The 16237-nt window shown below is 49.3% G+C and overlaps 8 protein-coding genes across 8 annotated transcripts; 4 read left to right on the plus strand and 4 right to left on the minus strand.

The window, feature by feature from the left end:
• Nucleotides 1–221: 221 nt before the first annotated feature.
• On the plus strand, nucleotides 222–1096 carry N7473_000540 (lumazine synthase RIB4; the record flags this gene model as incomplete). Its single annotated transcript, XM_057146480.1, has 3 exons — nucleotides 222–264; nucleotides 425–590; nucleotides 694–1096. 3 exons carry the CDS (start codon nucleotides 222–224, stop codon nucleotides 1094–1096), a joined length of 612 nt encoding a protein of 203 aa, XP_057014366.1.
• A 197-nt stretch (nucleotides 1097–1293) lies between these two features.
• N7473_000541 (proteasome core particle subunit alpha 7) lies at nucleotides 1294–2534 on the minus strand (the record flags this gene model as incomplete). The annotated part of the gene is made up of 5 exons (XM_057146481.1): nucleotides 1294–1617; nucleotides 1682–2008; nucleotides 2148–2306; nucleotides 2391–2456; nucleotides 2532–2534. The coding sequence occupies 5 exons, from the start codon at nucleotides 2532–2534 to the stop codon at nucleotides 1294–1296; spliced, it is 879 nt and encodes a 292-aa protein (XP_057014367.1).
• An 850-nt stretch (nucleotides 2535–3384) lies between these two features.
• On the plus strand, nucleotides 3385–4202 carry N7473_000542 (uncharacterized protein; the record flags this gene model as incomplete). Its single annotated transcript, XM_057146482.1, has 2 exons — nucleotides 3385–3483; nucleotides 3549–4202. The coding sequence occupies 2 exons, from the start codon at nucleotides 3385–3387 to the stop codon at nucleotides 4200–4202; spliced, it is 753 nt and encodes a 250-aa protein (XP_057014368.1).
• Nucleotides 4203–4579: 377 nt separating this feature from the next.
• Nucleotides 4580–6383, minus strand: N7473_000543 (isocitrate dehydrogenase (NAD(+)) IDH1). Its single transcript, XM_057146483.1, has 5 exons — nucleotides 6252–6383; nucleotides 6123–6180; nucleotides 5961–6035; nucleotides 4965–5868; nucleotides 4580–4897 (listed from the first exon to the last, which is right to left on the minus strand). Exons 1-5 carry the CDS (start codon nucleotides 6279–6281, stop codon nucleotides 4810–4812), a joined length of 1155 nt encoding a protein of 384 aa, XP_057014369.1. The 5' UTR covers nucleotides 6282–6383; the 3' UTR covers nucleotides 4580–4809.
• An 841-nt stretch (nucleotides 6384–7224) lies between these two features.
• On the plus strand, nucleotides 7225–7626 carry N7473_000544 (mating alpha-pheromone PpgA; the record flags this gene model as incomplete). The annotated part of the gene is made up of 1 exon (XM_057146484.1): nucleotides 7225–7626. One exon carries the CDS (start codon nucleotides 7225–7227, stop codon nucleotides 7624–7626), a length of 402 nt encoding a protein of 133 aa, XP_057014370.1.
• A 2640-nt stretch (nucleotides 7627–10266) lies between these two features.
• On the minus strand, nucleotides 10267–10781 carry N7473_000545 (uncharacterized protein; the record flags this gene model as incomplete). The annotated part of the gene is made up of 2 exons (XM_057146485.1): nucleotides 10267–10468; nucleotides 10549–10781. The coding sequence occupies 2 exons, from the start codon at nucleotides 10779–10781 to the stop codon at nucleotides 10267–10269; spliced, it is 435 nt and encodes a 144-aa protein (XP_057014371.1).
• A 3263-nt stretch (nucleotides 10782–14044) lies between these two features.
• On the minus strand, nucleotides 14045–14950 carry N7473_000546 (18S rRNA methyltransferase BUD23; the record flags this gene model as incomplete). Its single annotated transcript, XM_057146486.1, has 2 exons — nucleotides 14045–14864; nucleotides 14928–14950. The coding sequence occupies 2 exons, from the start codon at nucleotides 14948–14950 to the stop codon at nucleotides 14045–14047; spliced, it is 843 nt and encodes a 280-aa protein (XP_057014372.1).
• Nucleotides 14951–15187: 237 nt separating this feature from the next.
• N7473_000547 (uncharacterized protein) lies at nucleotides 15188–15978 on the plus strand (the record flags this gene model as incomplete). Its single annotated transcript, XM_057146487.1, has 2 exons — nucleotides 15188–15257; nucleotides 15341–15978. 2 exons carry the CDS (start codon nucleotides 15188–15190, stop codon nucleotides 15976–15978), a joined length of 708 nt encoding a protein of 235 aa, XP_057014373.1.
• Nucleotides 15979–16237: the final 259 nt, after the last annotated feature.

The raw sequence follows: 16237 nt of genomic DNA on the forward strand, positions 1-16237 counted from the left end.
TAAAGGCGCTAGTGTTCGTGCAGAGCAGAGCTCCAATATGATTTTGCCGTATTCGGCCATGACATTCCGCTTGCCCCGCTACTGGAAGCACAGAGACCCTCGAATGCGGGACCTCCCCTCCTCGATGTTTCCGACCTCCCCCAACCCCAATCCTCGGATATAACCACTTCCAATTCTCTAATTTCCCTCTTCACTGTTTCAAAAGTCGTCAATCAATCACAATGACCACCATCAAAGGCCCCGGAGCTGCAGAGACCCTCGACGGTAAGTAACAGCTCAGCTCCCATTCTATCCTAGCCTATCCTGCACCCCGCACCGGTTACCTCGGATGGACCAACCTACGACCTACGACCTGATCTAGGATCTACAATTCTTGTATTCTTGTGTTCTTGTACTAATGGGGACTAATTGTGATTTTGTTCAGGGTCCGGTCTGCGCATTGCCATCGTCCACGCTCGTTGGAACACGGCTATCATTGAGAACCTCGTTGCGGGCGCGAAGAAGAGCTTGTTCGCTGCTGGTGTCAAGGAGGAAAATATTACTATCCAGACTGTTCCGGGTAGTTATGAGTTGCCTATTGGTGTGCAGCGGTACGTTATAGCCCCCTCCTCTTTCTACCTCCTACCTATACACCCATCTAAGGCAATTGGATATCTCGATGCCCTGCTTCGACACCAAACTAACATCTCCCAGCCTCTACGCCGCCTCCCAAGTCCAAGCCAGCAACACCGGCGAAGGCATAAGCGCAACAGACCTCCTCTCCTCCTCAACAACCGACCTCTCCAAGTCCACAACCGCCTCCCCCAGTCCCAAGAAAGCCTTCGACGCAATCATCGCCATCGGCGTACTGATCAAGGGCGCGACCATGCACTTCGAGTACATTGCGGACGCGGTCAGCCACGGACTTATGCGTGTGCAACTTGATACGGGTGTTCCTGTTATTTTCGGTCTTTTGACTGTTTTGACGGAGGAGCAGGGTCTTGAGAGGGCCGGATTGGGGAGTAGTGGGATGCATAATCATGGGGAGGATTGGGGTAGTGCGGCTGTTGAGTTGGGGGTTAAGAGGAGGGATTGGTCTGAGGGGAAGATTTTGTAGATGGAGATTTTGCGAATCGAGGGAAGGAAAGGAGGATCTTTGTGTTTGAGTTACTCTACCGTTAGTCGAGGCAATATAGTACCTTACCTACGTAAGGTATTAACCAGAAAACATTGGATTAAAAATGAAGATGGAATTCGTTCGCGGGTTCAGGTAGGGCGTTGAAAGGGAATCTATTAAGCGATTTCTTTGCTCGTTCACTCTTCCATCTGCTCCCCAGCACCCTTATCCTCCTCCTCTTCATCCTCGTCGAGTGCCCGTCGTGCAGCCTTCTCAGCTTCTTCAAGAATATCCTTGGGTACCTCCTCATGCCGGCCCTTGGTAGGACCGTCCAGAGAGCTGATCCACGACATCTCCAACTCAAACTCCTTGTCCTTGCTATCCTCGTGCGCGACGTAGATAATACGAGCAGCCTCCTTGACACCGTCCAGCAGAGAGAGTTTCTCCGAGCTGAGATCCAACTTCTCCAATTCGGCTTTGGCTGCCTGCCGTCCCTTGCCGGTGGCAGCGCCGTAATATCCCTGCACACCGCAACCGTTAGCATCTTCTGATACAATATTGGAACATTAGGATGAGCTTCCATACCCAGTACAATCCACTAGGCTCGATCATGTATAGACCAGGCCCACCAGCCTTGGCTCCCTCAACCTTTCCACCGGCACCAGACTTAGGTCCCGAGCCAACCTGGCCATCAACCGCCAGCTCGGCCTCGCTATCCCATCCACCAACAATGGAGGTCACACCGAATGGTCGTACACTGGAGTAAAGCGTGTATGCTTGTACGTAGCCGCCGAGACGATTGGCAAGTGCGGAGGTCGGGATGGGACCTTTGTATGTGGCTCTCCACGAGGAGGCTTCGTCGCGAGCACGGGAAACGAAATGACGACCATCGGGGACGAGACCAGCCGATACCTAGAGACCCCGGTAGACGGGGATAGAATTAGTATTCGAATATGACCGGTTTCTCGCGATGGAATCAGGGTAGTAAGCAGCGCTAGATGCCTGCTCTGGCGGTAGCAAGGAAGGGCGGATGATGGGGGTCATCTCTCACAATGCCGACGTGGCGATCAACAGTCGCGATTCTCTTATTCGCCCCGGGCTTGAGGAGCTTGCTGGTGATGATTTTCTCCACGGCCAAAACGACGCCGTCCTTGCATCGGATACCGATAGCTGTGCCGCCGTTCTCGACTGCCTTTACGGCATACTCGACCTATGACGGGAGGGAAGGGTCAGCTACACGAAGCTCGTGCGAACCCCATTACCAGAGCCCTTCCATTCAAGGTGCGAGTCATACCTGGAAATTCCGGCCATCTGGCGAGAAGACCGAGTTGGAAAGATCGTAGCCCGTGCCGATTGACGTCTGTCCGCGGTGTGATTAGCTTAGCTGTGGATCATGATCATCGAGATGAGGGACAATGGGTCGAGGGGGATGTACCATGGTGAAGTGTTAATGTGTGATGCAAAGGGGGAGTCTTCCTGAATCCGAGACGTCAACGGTGTGGGAAGAATGAAGCTGGTAGGTGAAGCAGACGCGATGGAGAGAGCTTCCAGCTTCCAGTTCGGGGCTGAAGCTGCGTCACGGGGGCTGCCTGGGTCATGTGACCTGTTGTCCAGAAGTCAACACGGGCGGAGTTGACTGACAGTATTTTGTTCTTAGTTCAACAGGCATACCTGGTTAACTACGGAGTACTCCAAAGTTAACTAGACTTTCTTACAAGGTTCTTTTTTACAAAGTACTCCCGTATTTTTCATTCAAGGATATTTATCAGTCCCCGACAGGTTAATCTTATTCTTACATCATACCCTATACTTCGGGTTCAATATGTCAAGACATACTTTACTACTTTCTTGTTGACATGATTTTTTATTCTCGCTATTTATGTTCATTCTCCTCGCCTGATTCTTCCTAGACATAATTCACCTGACTAATAATGCTTTCGCGGTGCGGCCCAACTACTGAATTACCTGCTTGGGCATCGCGGGGTCAGGCGGGGGATATCCTACATTCTTCCTTCGTCATGATTTCTTCTCTTTTCTAATTATTTGATACCCTATTACTCTCTGTTTTCTCTTTGCTAAACTATTTCCTCTTTGCTAAGCAATACTGGATCGAACTATTAACTTTCAACCTTCCGCTAGCATCCAGACCTAGTGGCCCCTTTTCCTGCCTGTTCCTTGATATCTATCCCAGAGACTCGTTGATATTGACTATCTTCCTCGATACATTTCCCTTCTACTCTTTTAGTTATTTTTCTACATATCTTTTCTTTTCTCTCTATTTTATCACCATGTCCTCTTCCATCCTACACCAGTGCCCATTCTGCGGCCACACCTCCGACATTTCCCTTTCCCTAGCCGCCTTCATCGAGAACCCCTACTGTGCACAGGTAGTCTACACTTAACACATTCCTATTACTCCGATATACATACAATACTAACCAGAAACATATAGTGCGGTCTCTCCGTCTCCGAAAGCAACAGCAAAATCCAAGACGAGCTATCAGCCCTCTTCGACCGCCAAATGACCATGGAGCAATCGCAACATACCCCCCAACCCATCAATCCCACACCTACCACCTCCTCCTCTCAGCAACAACCCATCACCTACAGTATCACCCAACACTACCACCACTCATCCCACGTAGCTCCCCTTCCTCCTCCTCCCGCCCAATCAACCGCTACACCCACAACCACAGACGACGAAAGCCTAGGCCTCCTCACCCTCCTCCTAAACCACGGCATAGACCCATCAACCCTATCTCCCTCCCAACTCGACCTCATCAGACACGCAGACGCAGAGCAACAACAGCGTCTCCTCCAAACATGGCAAGTCTACGCCGCACACGGCCAACCCACACAATCCCAAGATACAGACATGGACGACTCCATGAATGAGGACAAGGGTCCTGATGCGGAGCCGTATATGGTTTCTGGCTATGAAGCTAGTGCTAGCGCTACGGATCCTGTGTATAAGAGTCAGCAGTGGTGGGAGGTTGCGCCTATTTCGGCGGAGTCGCAGTATGGATTGTTTGAGGAGAGGAATCGGTTTTCGAGATTAAATGGGTGTGCGGGGGTTCAGGTTCCGCAGTGGTTGTGTCCTAATTAAGGGAGTTTTCTTGTGGAGTTTGTTTGGTTGTTTATGTTTTTATGACTTTGATGGATGTATGTGGTTTGGGTTTTTTGTGTTTATACTTGTGGTACATTGTTTTGGGAGCTTAGTTGAGTATCTCCACTCCATATGCATATTCCATGTGATACCAGAAACTTGTTTGTGCAGTTTGTCTAAATTGATATCACGTCTTATCTATTTACAGCCCAGTGATGGGCAGCTCAAGCTGATACTAGCATATACCAAATCAAGGACAGTACTCAATCATCGAGTGCGTTCGTCTCAGCCAGTATGAACAGCAACCACCTAGGAGGCGTAGATGTAGTTCAAGGCCAGCAACACTACCTCTCCACGATACAGACAAGCCAAGCGAGAAGCATGGTTTTTCTACATTTTGATATCAACTTAGACTGAAACAAAATGCAGGTGAGAACAAGAAAAGTGTCTATTGCTATAACTTGCCAGGGGACATCGCGAGCTAAATAGAAAGAAAGATAATACATAATTGGGAATCATTCCAACCGGCTCAGATGCTGCAGGTGAACCGATCAGGGGAGTCCCCAGTCGTAGCAGTAAGGGACATGGAAGGCGACGGGGTTCAAATTTACAGAGAAGACTCCATCTTGTCCAGAACGGCCCGGGTGAACTCGTGGGTGGTAGCCTGACCACCCATATCGCGAGTGCGGGTCTTGCTGTAGGTAAAGAGTCAGTAAGTCGAACGGATTGTGGAGGCAGATGCACTGGTGATAGGTGACTTACCCCTCGCCGATCACATCGTAGACAGCCTTGGAGATGCGGTTGGCGTGGTCATCGAGACCAAGGTGGCGGAGCAGCATAGAGCCGGAGAGGATCAGAGCGCTGGGGTTGGCCTGGTCCTTGCCCTTAATGTCGAGACCGACGTGACGGCAGCCGGGCTCGAAGACGGCGACATCACGGCCCATGTTGCAACCGGGGACGACACCGGGGCCACCGACAAGAGCGGCAGCGATGTTGGAGAGGATACCACCGTACAGGTTAGGCATGACCATGACATCGAACTGCTGGGGGCGGGAGACAGCCTGCATGGAGGCGTTGTCGACGATCATGTCGTTGACCTCCAGGGTAGGGTAGTCCTCGGCGACCTTGTGGAAGGTGCTGCGGAAGAGACCGTCGGCCAGCTTCATGATGTTGGCCTTGTGGATACAGGTGATCTTCTTGCGGTTGTTGGCGAGAGCGAAGCTGAAGGCGAACTTGGCGATGCGCTCGGACTTGGCGCGGGTGATGATCTTGAGAGACTCGACGACACCCTGGACGGACTGGTGCTCGAGGCCAGAGTACTCACCCTCGGTGTTCTCACGGATGATGCACAGGTCGACATTCTTGTGGCGGGTCTCGTAGCCGGGGATGTTCTTGATCAGGGAGATCGAGGCGTAGATGTCCAGCTCCTGACGGAGAGCGACGTTGAAGGACTGGTGGCCCGATCGCTCGACGGGAGTGTGCAGGATACCCTTCAGACCGAGCTTGTTGCGCTTGAGCGAAGCCAGCGACTCGCGGAACAGCTCCTCAGAGTGCTTGTTGCCAGTGTCCACACCGCTAACATCGACCTGCTCCCACTCGATGGGGACGTTGTCGGCCTTGAAGATGGTCTTGACCGACTCGGCGACCTCAGCACCAATACCGTCACCTAGCAACTGATCAGTATACCTGTTTCGTTATAGCGCGCAATCGACGTGAGAGAAAAGGGGAGATTGGGGAGATTTTGCGACGAGAGCATACCGGGAATCAGAGTGACCGTGTACTTGCCGCCATACTTGGTAGGCTTGAAGATGTCCGACTGCACGGTAGCGAAAGCTAATCGCGAACGAAAAAAACAGGGTTAGCCATGGATTACACCAATTGAAACTAGCAAGCGCATTCTCGAAGGGTCGTTGGGCGTACTTCTGGCGGGAATGGAGCGACCGAAAGAGGGAGCCACGGAGGCGCTGCGAAGCAGAGTCTGAACTCGGTTAGCCAAGGAAATGCGCCCACGAGGAAGTTGACAGAAAATGGGCGAATTGGACAACGTACCCGGGCAGGCTGGGCCGTGCGAGAGAACATCTTTTTAGGAATCAATAAGATTCTTTGACACGGAAAGGAGGGAGGAGGAAGGGTGTGGACGAGGCCAAAAAACTGGTTTGACTGGGGAGGGGGTTGGAAAGGATCGAAGGAAGTGAGACTAACTTGCAAGGGAAACGGAAAAAAGGACCCCCGGATGGGCTCGGCATCGGACATCGCGCGACTTTCTGCGGTCTGTGGCGGCCCGAATCTTATCGGTCAACCCGCCTGCTTCTTATCAAACAATGAAATCAAGTCATCTGTCCTGCTCTATTCAACCCCCGTTTAGGAAATCATCTTCCCTTCACTCTCCACAATTGGCTTTGTGGCGCTTCTTATTCAACTGCTCTTTAGGAATAGCTGGTGCCTCAACTTGCATGGCACAACGAGCAAACAAAGAGACGGGGTCATCCAGTCCAACCGCCCACGCCCGCCTGATTGGCTCCTTTCCAACTAGATTCTATTCCATGCCAACGATGCCACCAAGTCTTTTCAGTCTTGCCTTCAGCCCACCTCCGCGGTGCTCAATTCAGGCACCGTATTTGTAGAACCTGACAGCTTTTCTCCACTCTCTTGACTCAGGGACAAAGACCACCAAACAAATGGTGACGGCCCCGGAAATGGGTCTCTATAGAGACTCGACAGCCTGATTGCCTAATCGGGGTGTTTATAGGATGCACTCCATCCTTTGATCCAGAACAGCAACCCAGCCCATGGCAGACTACCAGGCAGGATCCCATCTTCTCTCTCGAGAAGGTATAAAGACCTCCTCCTCTCGCCATGTCTACTCTTCTTCTTCACGATCATCATCATCCAAAGATCTTCGTCCAACGATCCTTCAAACCAACAAAACTTCCACCCAAACCAACAAAACTTCCACCCAAACCAACAAAACTTCCACCCAAACCAACCCTTCTTCAATCCCACTCTTTTCCGCTTCTCCAACATGAAGTCCCTCTCCATCGCCCTCGCCCTCATGGCAGCCACCGCCGTCTCGGCCGCTCCTGGTCGCACCCCGCAAAAGTGGTGCGGTCACCCCGGCCAGGGCTGCGCCAAGCGCTCTGCTGAGCCCGAGCCTGAGCCCGTTGCTCAGTCCTGGTGTGCCCACCCTGGCCAGGGCTGCTACATGATGAAGCGCACTGCCGATGTCACCACCGAGGTCAAGCGCTCCGCTGATGCCCTCGCCGAAGCCATGGCTGAGGCCCACCCCGCCGCTCTTCAGAAGTGGTGCGCTCACCCCGGCCAGGGCTGCGCAAAGGTCAAGCGCACCGCTGAGGCTGTTGACGAGGTTAAGCGCTCTGCTGAGGCTCTTGCTGAGGCTATTGCCGCTATGAACGACGAGGAGTAAACGGTAAGCACCAGACATCCTCTTCCTTGGGATGATCATTCAGTATACTAATTGGTTTTTATACAGTATCCCATGTCCTTGGACACTCTCGTGGTATCAATCACAGCTCGTCAATTCTTCTGTTGATAGCAGTTCTATTCGGCTCGTCAACACTCAACACCACTGGACGGATGTTAAGTGAAATTCGGAATTTATGGGACATGTCTATGGCGGAACACTCCTTTCACTTGGCCATAAAGAGACTCGTGTTATTTGCTTATCTTTTTTTCCTTTCGAAAAATCCAAGGAAAGATATCAATCGGAGAAGTAGCTGGCAGTCTACATCTATCAATGCATTATTCTTAAGCTTCTATCCGAAGTTCTTCCGTAGGAGTTTTGTAAAATCATTTGAACATCTTAACATTTTTTTTCCTCCTGTGGTTCTCCAGGGTGAACGTTGACATACATTGAAAATTTCCCTGAATCTCCAAACCCGAACCAGATCTTTCAGTAAATAAATACCAAGTATTGCCGTACTTCTTTGACCAAATATCTCGTTTTGGGAGTAACCCAGGACAGGACTCCGTTGTCTCGTGTCCGTCTCTCAGTTCTGGAGTAATCTCTTGGAGATGTCTGCTGGTTTCATCACTGATGCCATAACCGTAGCAAGGGCTCTAGCTACTCACATCCCAAGCATGAGCCAGGCACTTTTCTCTAAGTTGGAAGATCATGACTGGACGGACATCTTTGGATGGGATGAGCTCCCCGAGGAGCTTGTTCTATCCCTCAGCGACCGATAAGGTTTCCGAGGCGACATACAGCCAATTTCCTCGCCACAAGACCTCGAACGAGCGTCTTATCTGCTTAAACTTAAAGAATATCCCCAACAAAATCGGTACAGCAAGTGTCGAGCGATAGAGGTTTGCATGCGCCCAAGACGGACCTTCCATGCCCGTCCCATAATTGTCGGAAGTACAGGGCAGTCAAATCGCCTTAGGCCGACGAATGCTATTGTTCCAACAATCACGGTACCCATGTTTTTTGAGCTATTTAAATCATACAAGAAGAGGAGAATTGACCACGGAGGTTACTTTAGGCTGCCCTAGTATTACTTTTCTCAATATCCTCTCTGTTCATGCGAATCCCAGAACTAACTGAAGCGAGAGTCTCTTAGGCTCGCTGAGCAAGAGTAGGGTCGGTATGAGATTCTTGAAATCGAGGCAGATTAATCTCTCTCTTGGCAACAATTTTTTTAAACTAATTAAATTTCCTTCTCATTCTCACGCATCATCTTTCGATGGACCGAAACCGTGGTAGCGACGTTAGGTGTAGTAATACATATAACATGCTAGGTACGGTAATGGCAAGTCAATAATAGAGGCACTAGGCGGAGAAGATATAAATACTTTGATGGACAAGGAAGAGAGTCACTGCACAGTCAGAATATCATCAATGTAAGCTTATTAAGACCTTTCAGAAGGACACATGTGAGATCGTAGTGGTTAGAATGGCATCTCGGTCTTGACAAAAGGCATTCAGCGTATGGCGCCTCAGTTTTGCCAGAACATCATCCACCTCCCATATGGTCTAGAGGTTAGGATCACCCGCTTTCACCGGGTAGGCCCGGGTTCGATTCCCGGTATGGGAAATAGCGTCATCAATGATTTGTTTTTGTTTTGGCTTCCGTTACAATTTTCACTCCTTAGGTCGGATGAAAACCAAGTATATTTTGCGTCAAAAATAATGTATAATTTCTGAGGGTTAAATAAAAGTTTATCATGAGGTCTTGTTTTTACAGACTGCGCACCGTCGGCCACCTCGACCTTCTTTTTTCTCGCGAGATTTCCAGGTTTATTAAATAATTCATTCTAGTTATTAATCACTTCCTTTGCATAGACATAGAGGCTCCCATGATAAATATATTTTTTTGTTTTCTTACCACCATCCTTTCCTATATGATGGCAGGTAGTGGGTGTAATGTCAGACTACACATGCTAATAACATGTCATAATCTAAACTAAGTCGCATATTATATCAGGGTTCTGTAAGTCTATGGAAGACGCGGATCCATATTATGAAACACTCGTCGTAGAATACAAGGGGAATTAATCATGGAAGCAAAAAAAAAGATAGGCAAAAAGAAAGCTCCCATACCGGGAATCGAACCCGGGCCTACCCGGTGAAAGCGGGTGATCCTAACCTCTAGACTATATGGGAAAGGTTGGTGATAAGATAGGCAAATTATTTGCTACGTAAAGGTAACTCTCACGTCTAGCACATACAGCTCGAGAGCCGTCATTACCGCGAGTTCTTAGGAATGAAAGAAGAAAACAAACCAAATAAATAAGTAAACTAGCTTTCGCGCGCTTATATTCCATACCTATGAGCTTTCCTTCAAGAGGGCAGGGTGACCAGTGATCCTTTATATGTTTACGCGCAAAATGGATGGATGAATGTGTCAAAGCTTCTCCATTCTGGAATGATATATCTCGTTGGTTAACTCGGTATTTTGGCCACACATGCAAGTACCTAAGCCGCACCCTTGTGTAAAGAGGGAATACAGCATCCCGTTTGAATGTTATACATAGAGTGAGCTAGTATGATAGCAATGGTACACTTGCTATATAACCTAGCGATTGCAAACATAAAGAACACCCTCCCTCATACCTTCCCACTCACAGATACGTATCCCCCCTCAGTGACCTCTGTCGCCTCTGTCCCCGTATCTGAACCTTCCTCAACAAGATCCAACGGCTCGACCAAATCCTCAAACGTGAGCCCCTGAGACGACGCAAGCAAAATCCGATATGAATACCACGTATCAACCCTGAGATCGAAAAGCTCCTTCATGTCTTTCTTTTGGCTTGAGGTCAATTCAAAGTCCCGAACCTGTTCGCAACACGAACACTCGAGGGTACAGTGGCCAGCAGTAAGCTTCGTCACCGATGAATCATGACGACGTAGACAACACCCGCACTTTCGTCCGCAACAACCGCCTCGTCCAGCGCAATCTTGGACAAGAACGGGATGCATGTACCATTTCGGGGTGGACCGCCACAAGTCCATTCCTCGTAGAAACGGACCATCGGGGATTGCAGCCATTTTAGCATACCATTCACGTTCTTTACACCAATGCTGACTCCTCTTTTGTCCAGCCAATGTTGTGCGAGGCCCATATTTGGCGATCTTTGCTGCCAGGCGTTGATCAATGCTTAGAAGCTCGTACTCCACAGCTAGTAGTTCACGGGCGAGTGGTATGATTTCTATCTTCTCGCGAGCCCAGAGGGATGCTCGGTATATTTGTAGGTCGTCGATGTTCTCGGAATTTATCAAGGCCGCCTCTTCTTTTGTAATGTACCTAGGCGGCCTTTCAGAGAGCTCGTGAAGCTGACTAGCCATGAGAGCAAGGTATGAGCGGGTAGGTTGAATAGGCAGAGGTGGGCAAGCAGGTGTTGATACTGCAGGTTTTGGATTTCTCAATACTCGAAGGTGACTTGTCAAGGGATAAGTCTGGAAGGGTAATAGAAGAACGAGAGGAAGTTTTTGCGAGGTTGCAAAGTCGCTCCGCAACTCATTGGGGTTTATGACTGAATGATGATAAGTACTTTCCGTGCTAGGCCCGGACTCGATTCTCAATTTTCGTTATAGGAGCTTTCATTTTGCTGTTTTTTGCTCCCTTAATCGAATTTTCTTATATTCTAAGAATGAGCATTTCATTATATTGATCGGCTTCTTCCATAAACCTACAGAACCATCATACAATAATCGAGTTTGTTTAGGTTATGATATGATCAGTATACGTAGTCTGACAACTACACTACCACTTACCACCTGCCTGACATCTTTATTTGTTTACTCGTAGATTATGGGCGAACATATCGATTTCTCCGTCCCAAAATAATAAATATATCCTGCTGGATTAACCAGTGTTCCGGTCCACACCAAGCCGCACTCTCGTGTCGCCGAGGAAGAGTATTTCACTATTATGTATAATCGATACTAATGTCTCACACTCATGATAAGAGCCGGATTTAGTAGCGATTGAAAGTAAAAGAAACCCTCCCTTATACCCTCTACTCACTCAGCGTCGCATTCAACTCCTCCTAAGACTCCGTCACTTCAGTCTTCGGAGAGTAACACTCCATATAAGTCTTGAGATTCAAAGGATCTATAAAGAACACCCTGCCGCATGCCTCCCCACTCACAGTTATGCATTTCCCCCAACCTTAATGAACTCTATCAGTTTATCTCCGTACCAGAACATACAATATCACTGGGCACTGGTTAACGCGATCTCGAGAAACCCTGTGACCGCAATAATTGCTGATACAGCCCCATAATGATTGAATCATGTATATAGGCTAATAACGTCGGTCAAAGCTTAGCGGTCCTTGGTCACCGAGAGTGCCTAGTGAGCCATTCAGCTCACGGTTCACGTCGTATTCAAGCTTTAGCTATCCGTAGACTATGCCAATATAAGCCAAGCTAGGGGGTTAGAGACGCGTCCAAGAGGGTCATCGGGTCTTCCCAGTGCCTGTATCCGTTTTCACAAGTCTCCGAGGAATGAATGCATTTAATAATACACGACATTCCTGTTCCGTCGAAAGAATAGAATAATCATTCATCGTCCGCAATTTTGACTCAAACTCCTGGTTCTGATATCAAACGGAACCTTAGCCATGGCTGAACCAACAGCGAGACTAATACTCCTGAAACGAGAAAGCGCCGACTTTATTGGATACACTGAGTCCGCGGGTACCTGTGAGTTTTCGAGTAAGCTTTCCATTGTATAGAACGGACTGACATTGGCGAATAAGACTACAGTTTTCTTTGCCCCGACACGCAACAAATCTTCACAACCTCGGGCTCATATTGGGCTTGTGCATCATCCGGCGCGACAAATGCAATTCCAACTGCTTGTGTATCCTCGACTCTTTACTACCCTCGAGAATAAGTATTTGATATGGTGGGATATCCTTTCCTCAATAAGCACTCAAATAGATGTAGTCCATGTTAACTCATTGTCCCGCAGCGCCCCAGGCTATACATGTGGCCCGGGATATTTATTTAGTTCACCTGGTGCCCAAAATCCATTATCGGAGTATGGTTGTCTCGACGGTCGAACTACTTCGTACTATCGAACAGTACCAGCTTCCACAGTTGCAACATCCACAACGGACTCATGTGAGTACTTTATTACATTGCAAGCAAGAAGAAATCAGAAAGAAAGCAGAGAGATTTTCATTCGCTAATAAATCGCAACCCATACCTCATCGCAAACAGTATCAACCTCAGCAACGGATACAGCTTCGAACAACAGTTCTGGGTCCCAACCCTCGAAAGTTTGGATCGTTGGAGCAGTAATCGGCCCGGTGGTGGGAATCGCAATCCTCGCTGCACTAATATTCTGGATCTGGCGCCTTAAAAAGATATTAAGCACAAGTAGTGTCATTCAACCACCGACGGGATCCGAATATGCCTTAGGGCCTTCCGCGGACGGACCCAAAAATCCATCAACCTCTGTGAAGTCTAGATTGGGCCTATCGCCTCCAGAACTTGAGTCCACACATTCTCCTCACTCTTCTGCTGCTAAGGTACCTTCTAATTGGGTACATCAACTTCCGAACTTCCAAACACCTGGCCGTTTATTGCTGAATTTCCAGGTCGATATCCCAACGTTGAATTAGCAGGTTGACTCTATAATCACCCGTGATATCAGGCGAAACTGTTGAAGAACCATAGAGGTTCTCGAAATTGCCTGACCAGTAGACACTGAATCTCTCTCTTGGCCCCGCTGCCGAGGCCTTATATCAGGGAAAGCTAAAGAAGGCCGAGGAGATATCAGGAAAGAAGAAGGCTCTCGGTCTAGATGATATATCCACTCTTAATATAGTTAATAAACGTAGGAACCTCTACCCTAAATAAACGAGGCAAGTAGAGGCAGAGAACGGCATTATTCCACTATTCGCTATAAGTGCCGTGCAATTTTACTTTACTTTCAGGACGACCAGCGGGACTTATCAGATGGTTGTATTGCTCTAGAAAGTTTTAGACATAAACATAACTCCGTACCTGATAACACCAACACAAGAAACCTTTTGAGTAGACAGGAGACGAGCAGGAGTCGTTTAAATCCCAGCACAATGGCCAACATTGGCCGAGGCGAGAGAGTAAATCCAATAATAGTTCTAAATAAAGGAAGTACTCGCCCCGGACCGATCATGCTCGGCAGTGAATCTCCAAGAGCCAGGCCAAGGAGTGAACTCCTCGCCTCATTGTCGACATGCGGAGGGTATCGTTATCGACCGGAAAGAAAAAGGGTATCACAGGACATTTTGAGTGGCCACACACTCCGAAGAGGCACAGCCATCCGGGTGATCGAGTCCACGTCGACACCCGGGAAGAAAGAAAAGGGATTGCCAAGACATCTTGACCGCAATCAGAAAGCGATACGTCTCTTGCGACCAGTATACTTGGAGTTCGCCTTGACGACCTTGCCCTTCTTCTGCATCTGCTCCTTCTTCCTCATAATCCAAGCCTTATCGCCCTTTCTCGCCGGGCCCCGCGCACCATTCACCTCAGCAGCCTTCCTCCGCGCATCAAGAACATTCACATCATCCATGCCATTAACAACACCAGTAATATCACCCTGCAAACCACCACCACCGACAGTCAAAACAAGATAGAGCTTGCTGTTCTTAGTACCCGGATCATCCTCCAGCATACCAGCGCCGAAACCAGCCTTGATAGCCGCACCGCTGATCATGCTCCGCTGGATATCGTTCTTAGGATAGAACTGGCATACGGCCCGTCCACCACGACGCAGACTCGCGTATAGACCCTCGAAGAAACGCTTCAGACGGCCCTCGGGACTAACATCGCTGGTCTCCGCATTGCACAGCCATTGAATAGCACTGATGCTAATAGCCGCATCAAAAGTACCAGGTCGGAAGGGAACACCCTGACCAATATCTGCGAGGAAAAGATCACCCTCGACTTCGCGCTGCAGAGCCACGTCCAGCATGCTGGGGGCAATATCCATGCCGACCCAGGTGTGTGGGCCGCCGTCTTCGGGGGCAACTTCGGACAACATCTCGCCTGATAGACCGGAGCCGCATCCGACATCAAGGATCAGCGAGGGAGACTTCAGGTCGAGGAGCTCGAGGGCGCGGTGGGTCATGTCGGCTTGGATATTCCGGATACGCGACGAGGTTGTATACTTGCGGGACTCATTGTCGTTGTAGAACAGGTCGGGCGGGCTGTAATCACAAGGTAGTTAGATTAAAAGATACACCGAGTCTTCCGGAGCAGAATCAACATACAGGATATCTTCGGGGCGCGACATGGTGGGCTGTAGTCGGACAGTGTCCAAGATTGTCGATTCTCAATAAGAAATAAAAGCGGATGGCCGAGATAATTAATTTTTTGGGAGCGGGGTGGACACCTGAATAATCAGGCATGAGTTCCGTCTCCGGGAGCGTCATTGCGGGTTTGCGACACCTTTCGCTTTCCATCCCAGCTCTCTACAGCTCTCCACTTCTTCAACTTCCACCACCGCCATTCCACAAACCGACCCTTCACTATGTGGATCCTACCTCTAGTAGGATACCTAGGGGTGATAGTAGGCTTCGCCTTCCTCACCCTAGCTATCGGTAAAGTCCACCCGCAAGCTCCGAATCACCCAGCTCACGAGATCACCAAGCCGGAACTAAATCTAACTCTACCACCACTTCAGCATCGGGCCTATACTACCTCTCCGAGCTTGTCGAGGAACACACCGTCCTCGCCAGCCGCCTCCTAAGCCGCCTCATATACACGATAATCGGCATCCAAGTCCTCCTCGTTCTAATTGATCGCTTCCCAATCTCGCTCTCCCTCCTCAGCATCCTCTCGCACCTCGTCTACGCCAGCAATCTGCGCCGTTTCCCAATCGTCAAACTGACCGATCCATTCTTCATTCTATCTTGCGTGCTCGTCCTCCTCAACCACTGGCTATGGTTCCGCCACTTCTCGAAGCCGCTGCCTGCGTCCCGGCGCAATGAGGGTAATTGGCGCCAGCCGTACCAGGTTGACTACGAGGATATGCCGTCTTTCTCGGAGGTGGCCTCGTATTTCGGTCTATGTGTCTGGTTGGTTCCGTTCGCGCTGTTTGTTAGTCTGAGTGCAGGCGAGAATGTGCTGCCTAGTATGGGCTCTGAATATGCCACTGGCGAGCATACATCGTCCGGGCTTGGTCACAGCCGCGGTCCGTCTGATGGAAAGGCGAAGAATAAGGGTATGGCCAAGGCTTTGGTGGATAATGTGCGGGACTGGACTCGGGAAAATGGTGAGCTGCTGGGTTTCTGGCGGGGAGAGCGCACGAGGCGGTTCTAGAGGCGACGGAATGAGGATGTGAACGACAATTCTTTTACGGTATATAACGAACTGAACCTAGATTTTGCGTGCTTTCAGAAATTTGACTGAGGCAATTTGAAAGTGAATTATGATAAAAAGACGTGTACTATATCAAGAAATACCATCACGCTGTGCACCAGATCAAATCGTTGAAAAAATCGAAACCATCTGGCAAAGCAATAGAAGAAAAATTGCAAAAGAGAAAATCCAATGGGAAGAGAGAACCAAGCGAAGGTTT

This window comes from Penicillium subrubescens (genome assembly GCF_028828155.1).
Source record: "Penicillium subrubescens strain IBT 31985 chromosome Unknown utg000001l_segment0_segment0, whole genome shotgun sequence".
NCBI lineage: Eukaryota > Fungi > Ascomycota > Eurotiomycetes > Eurotiales > Aspergillaceae > Penicillium > Penicillium subrubescens.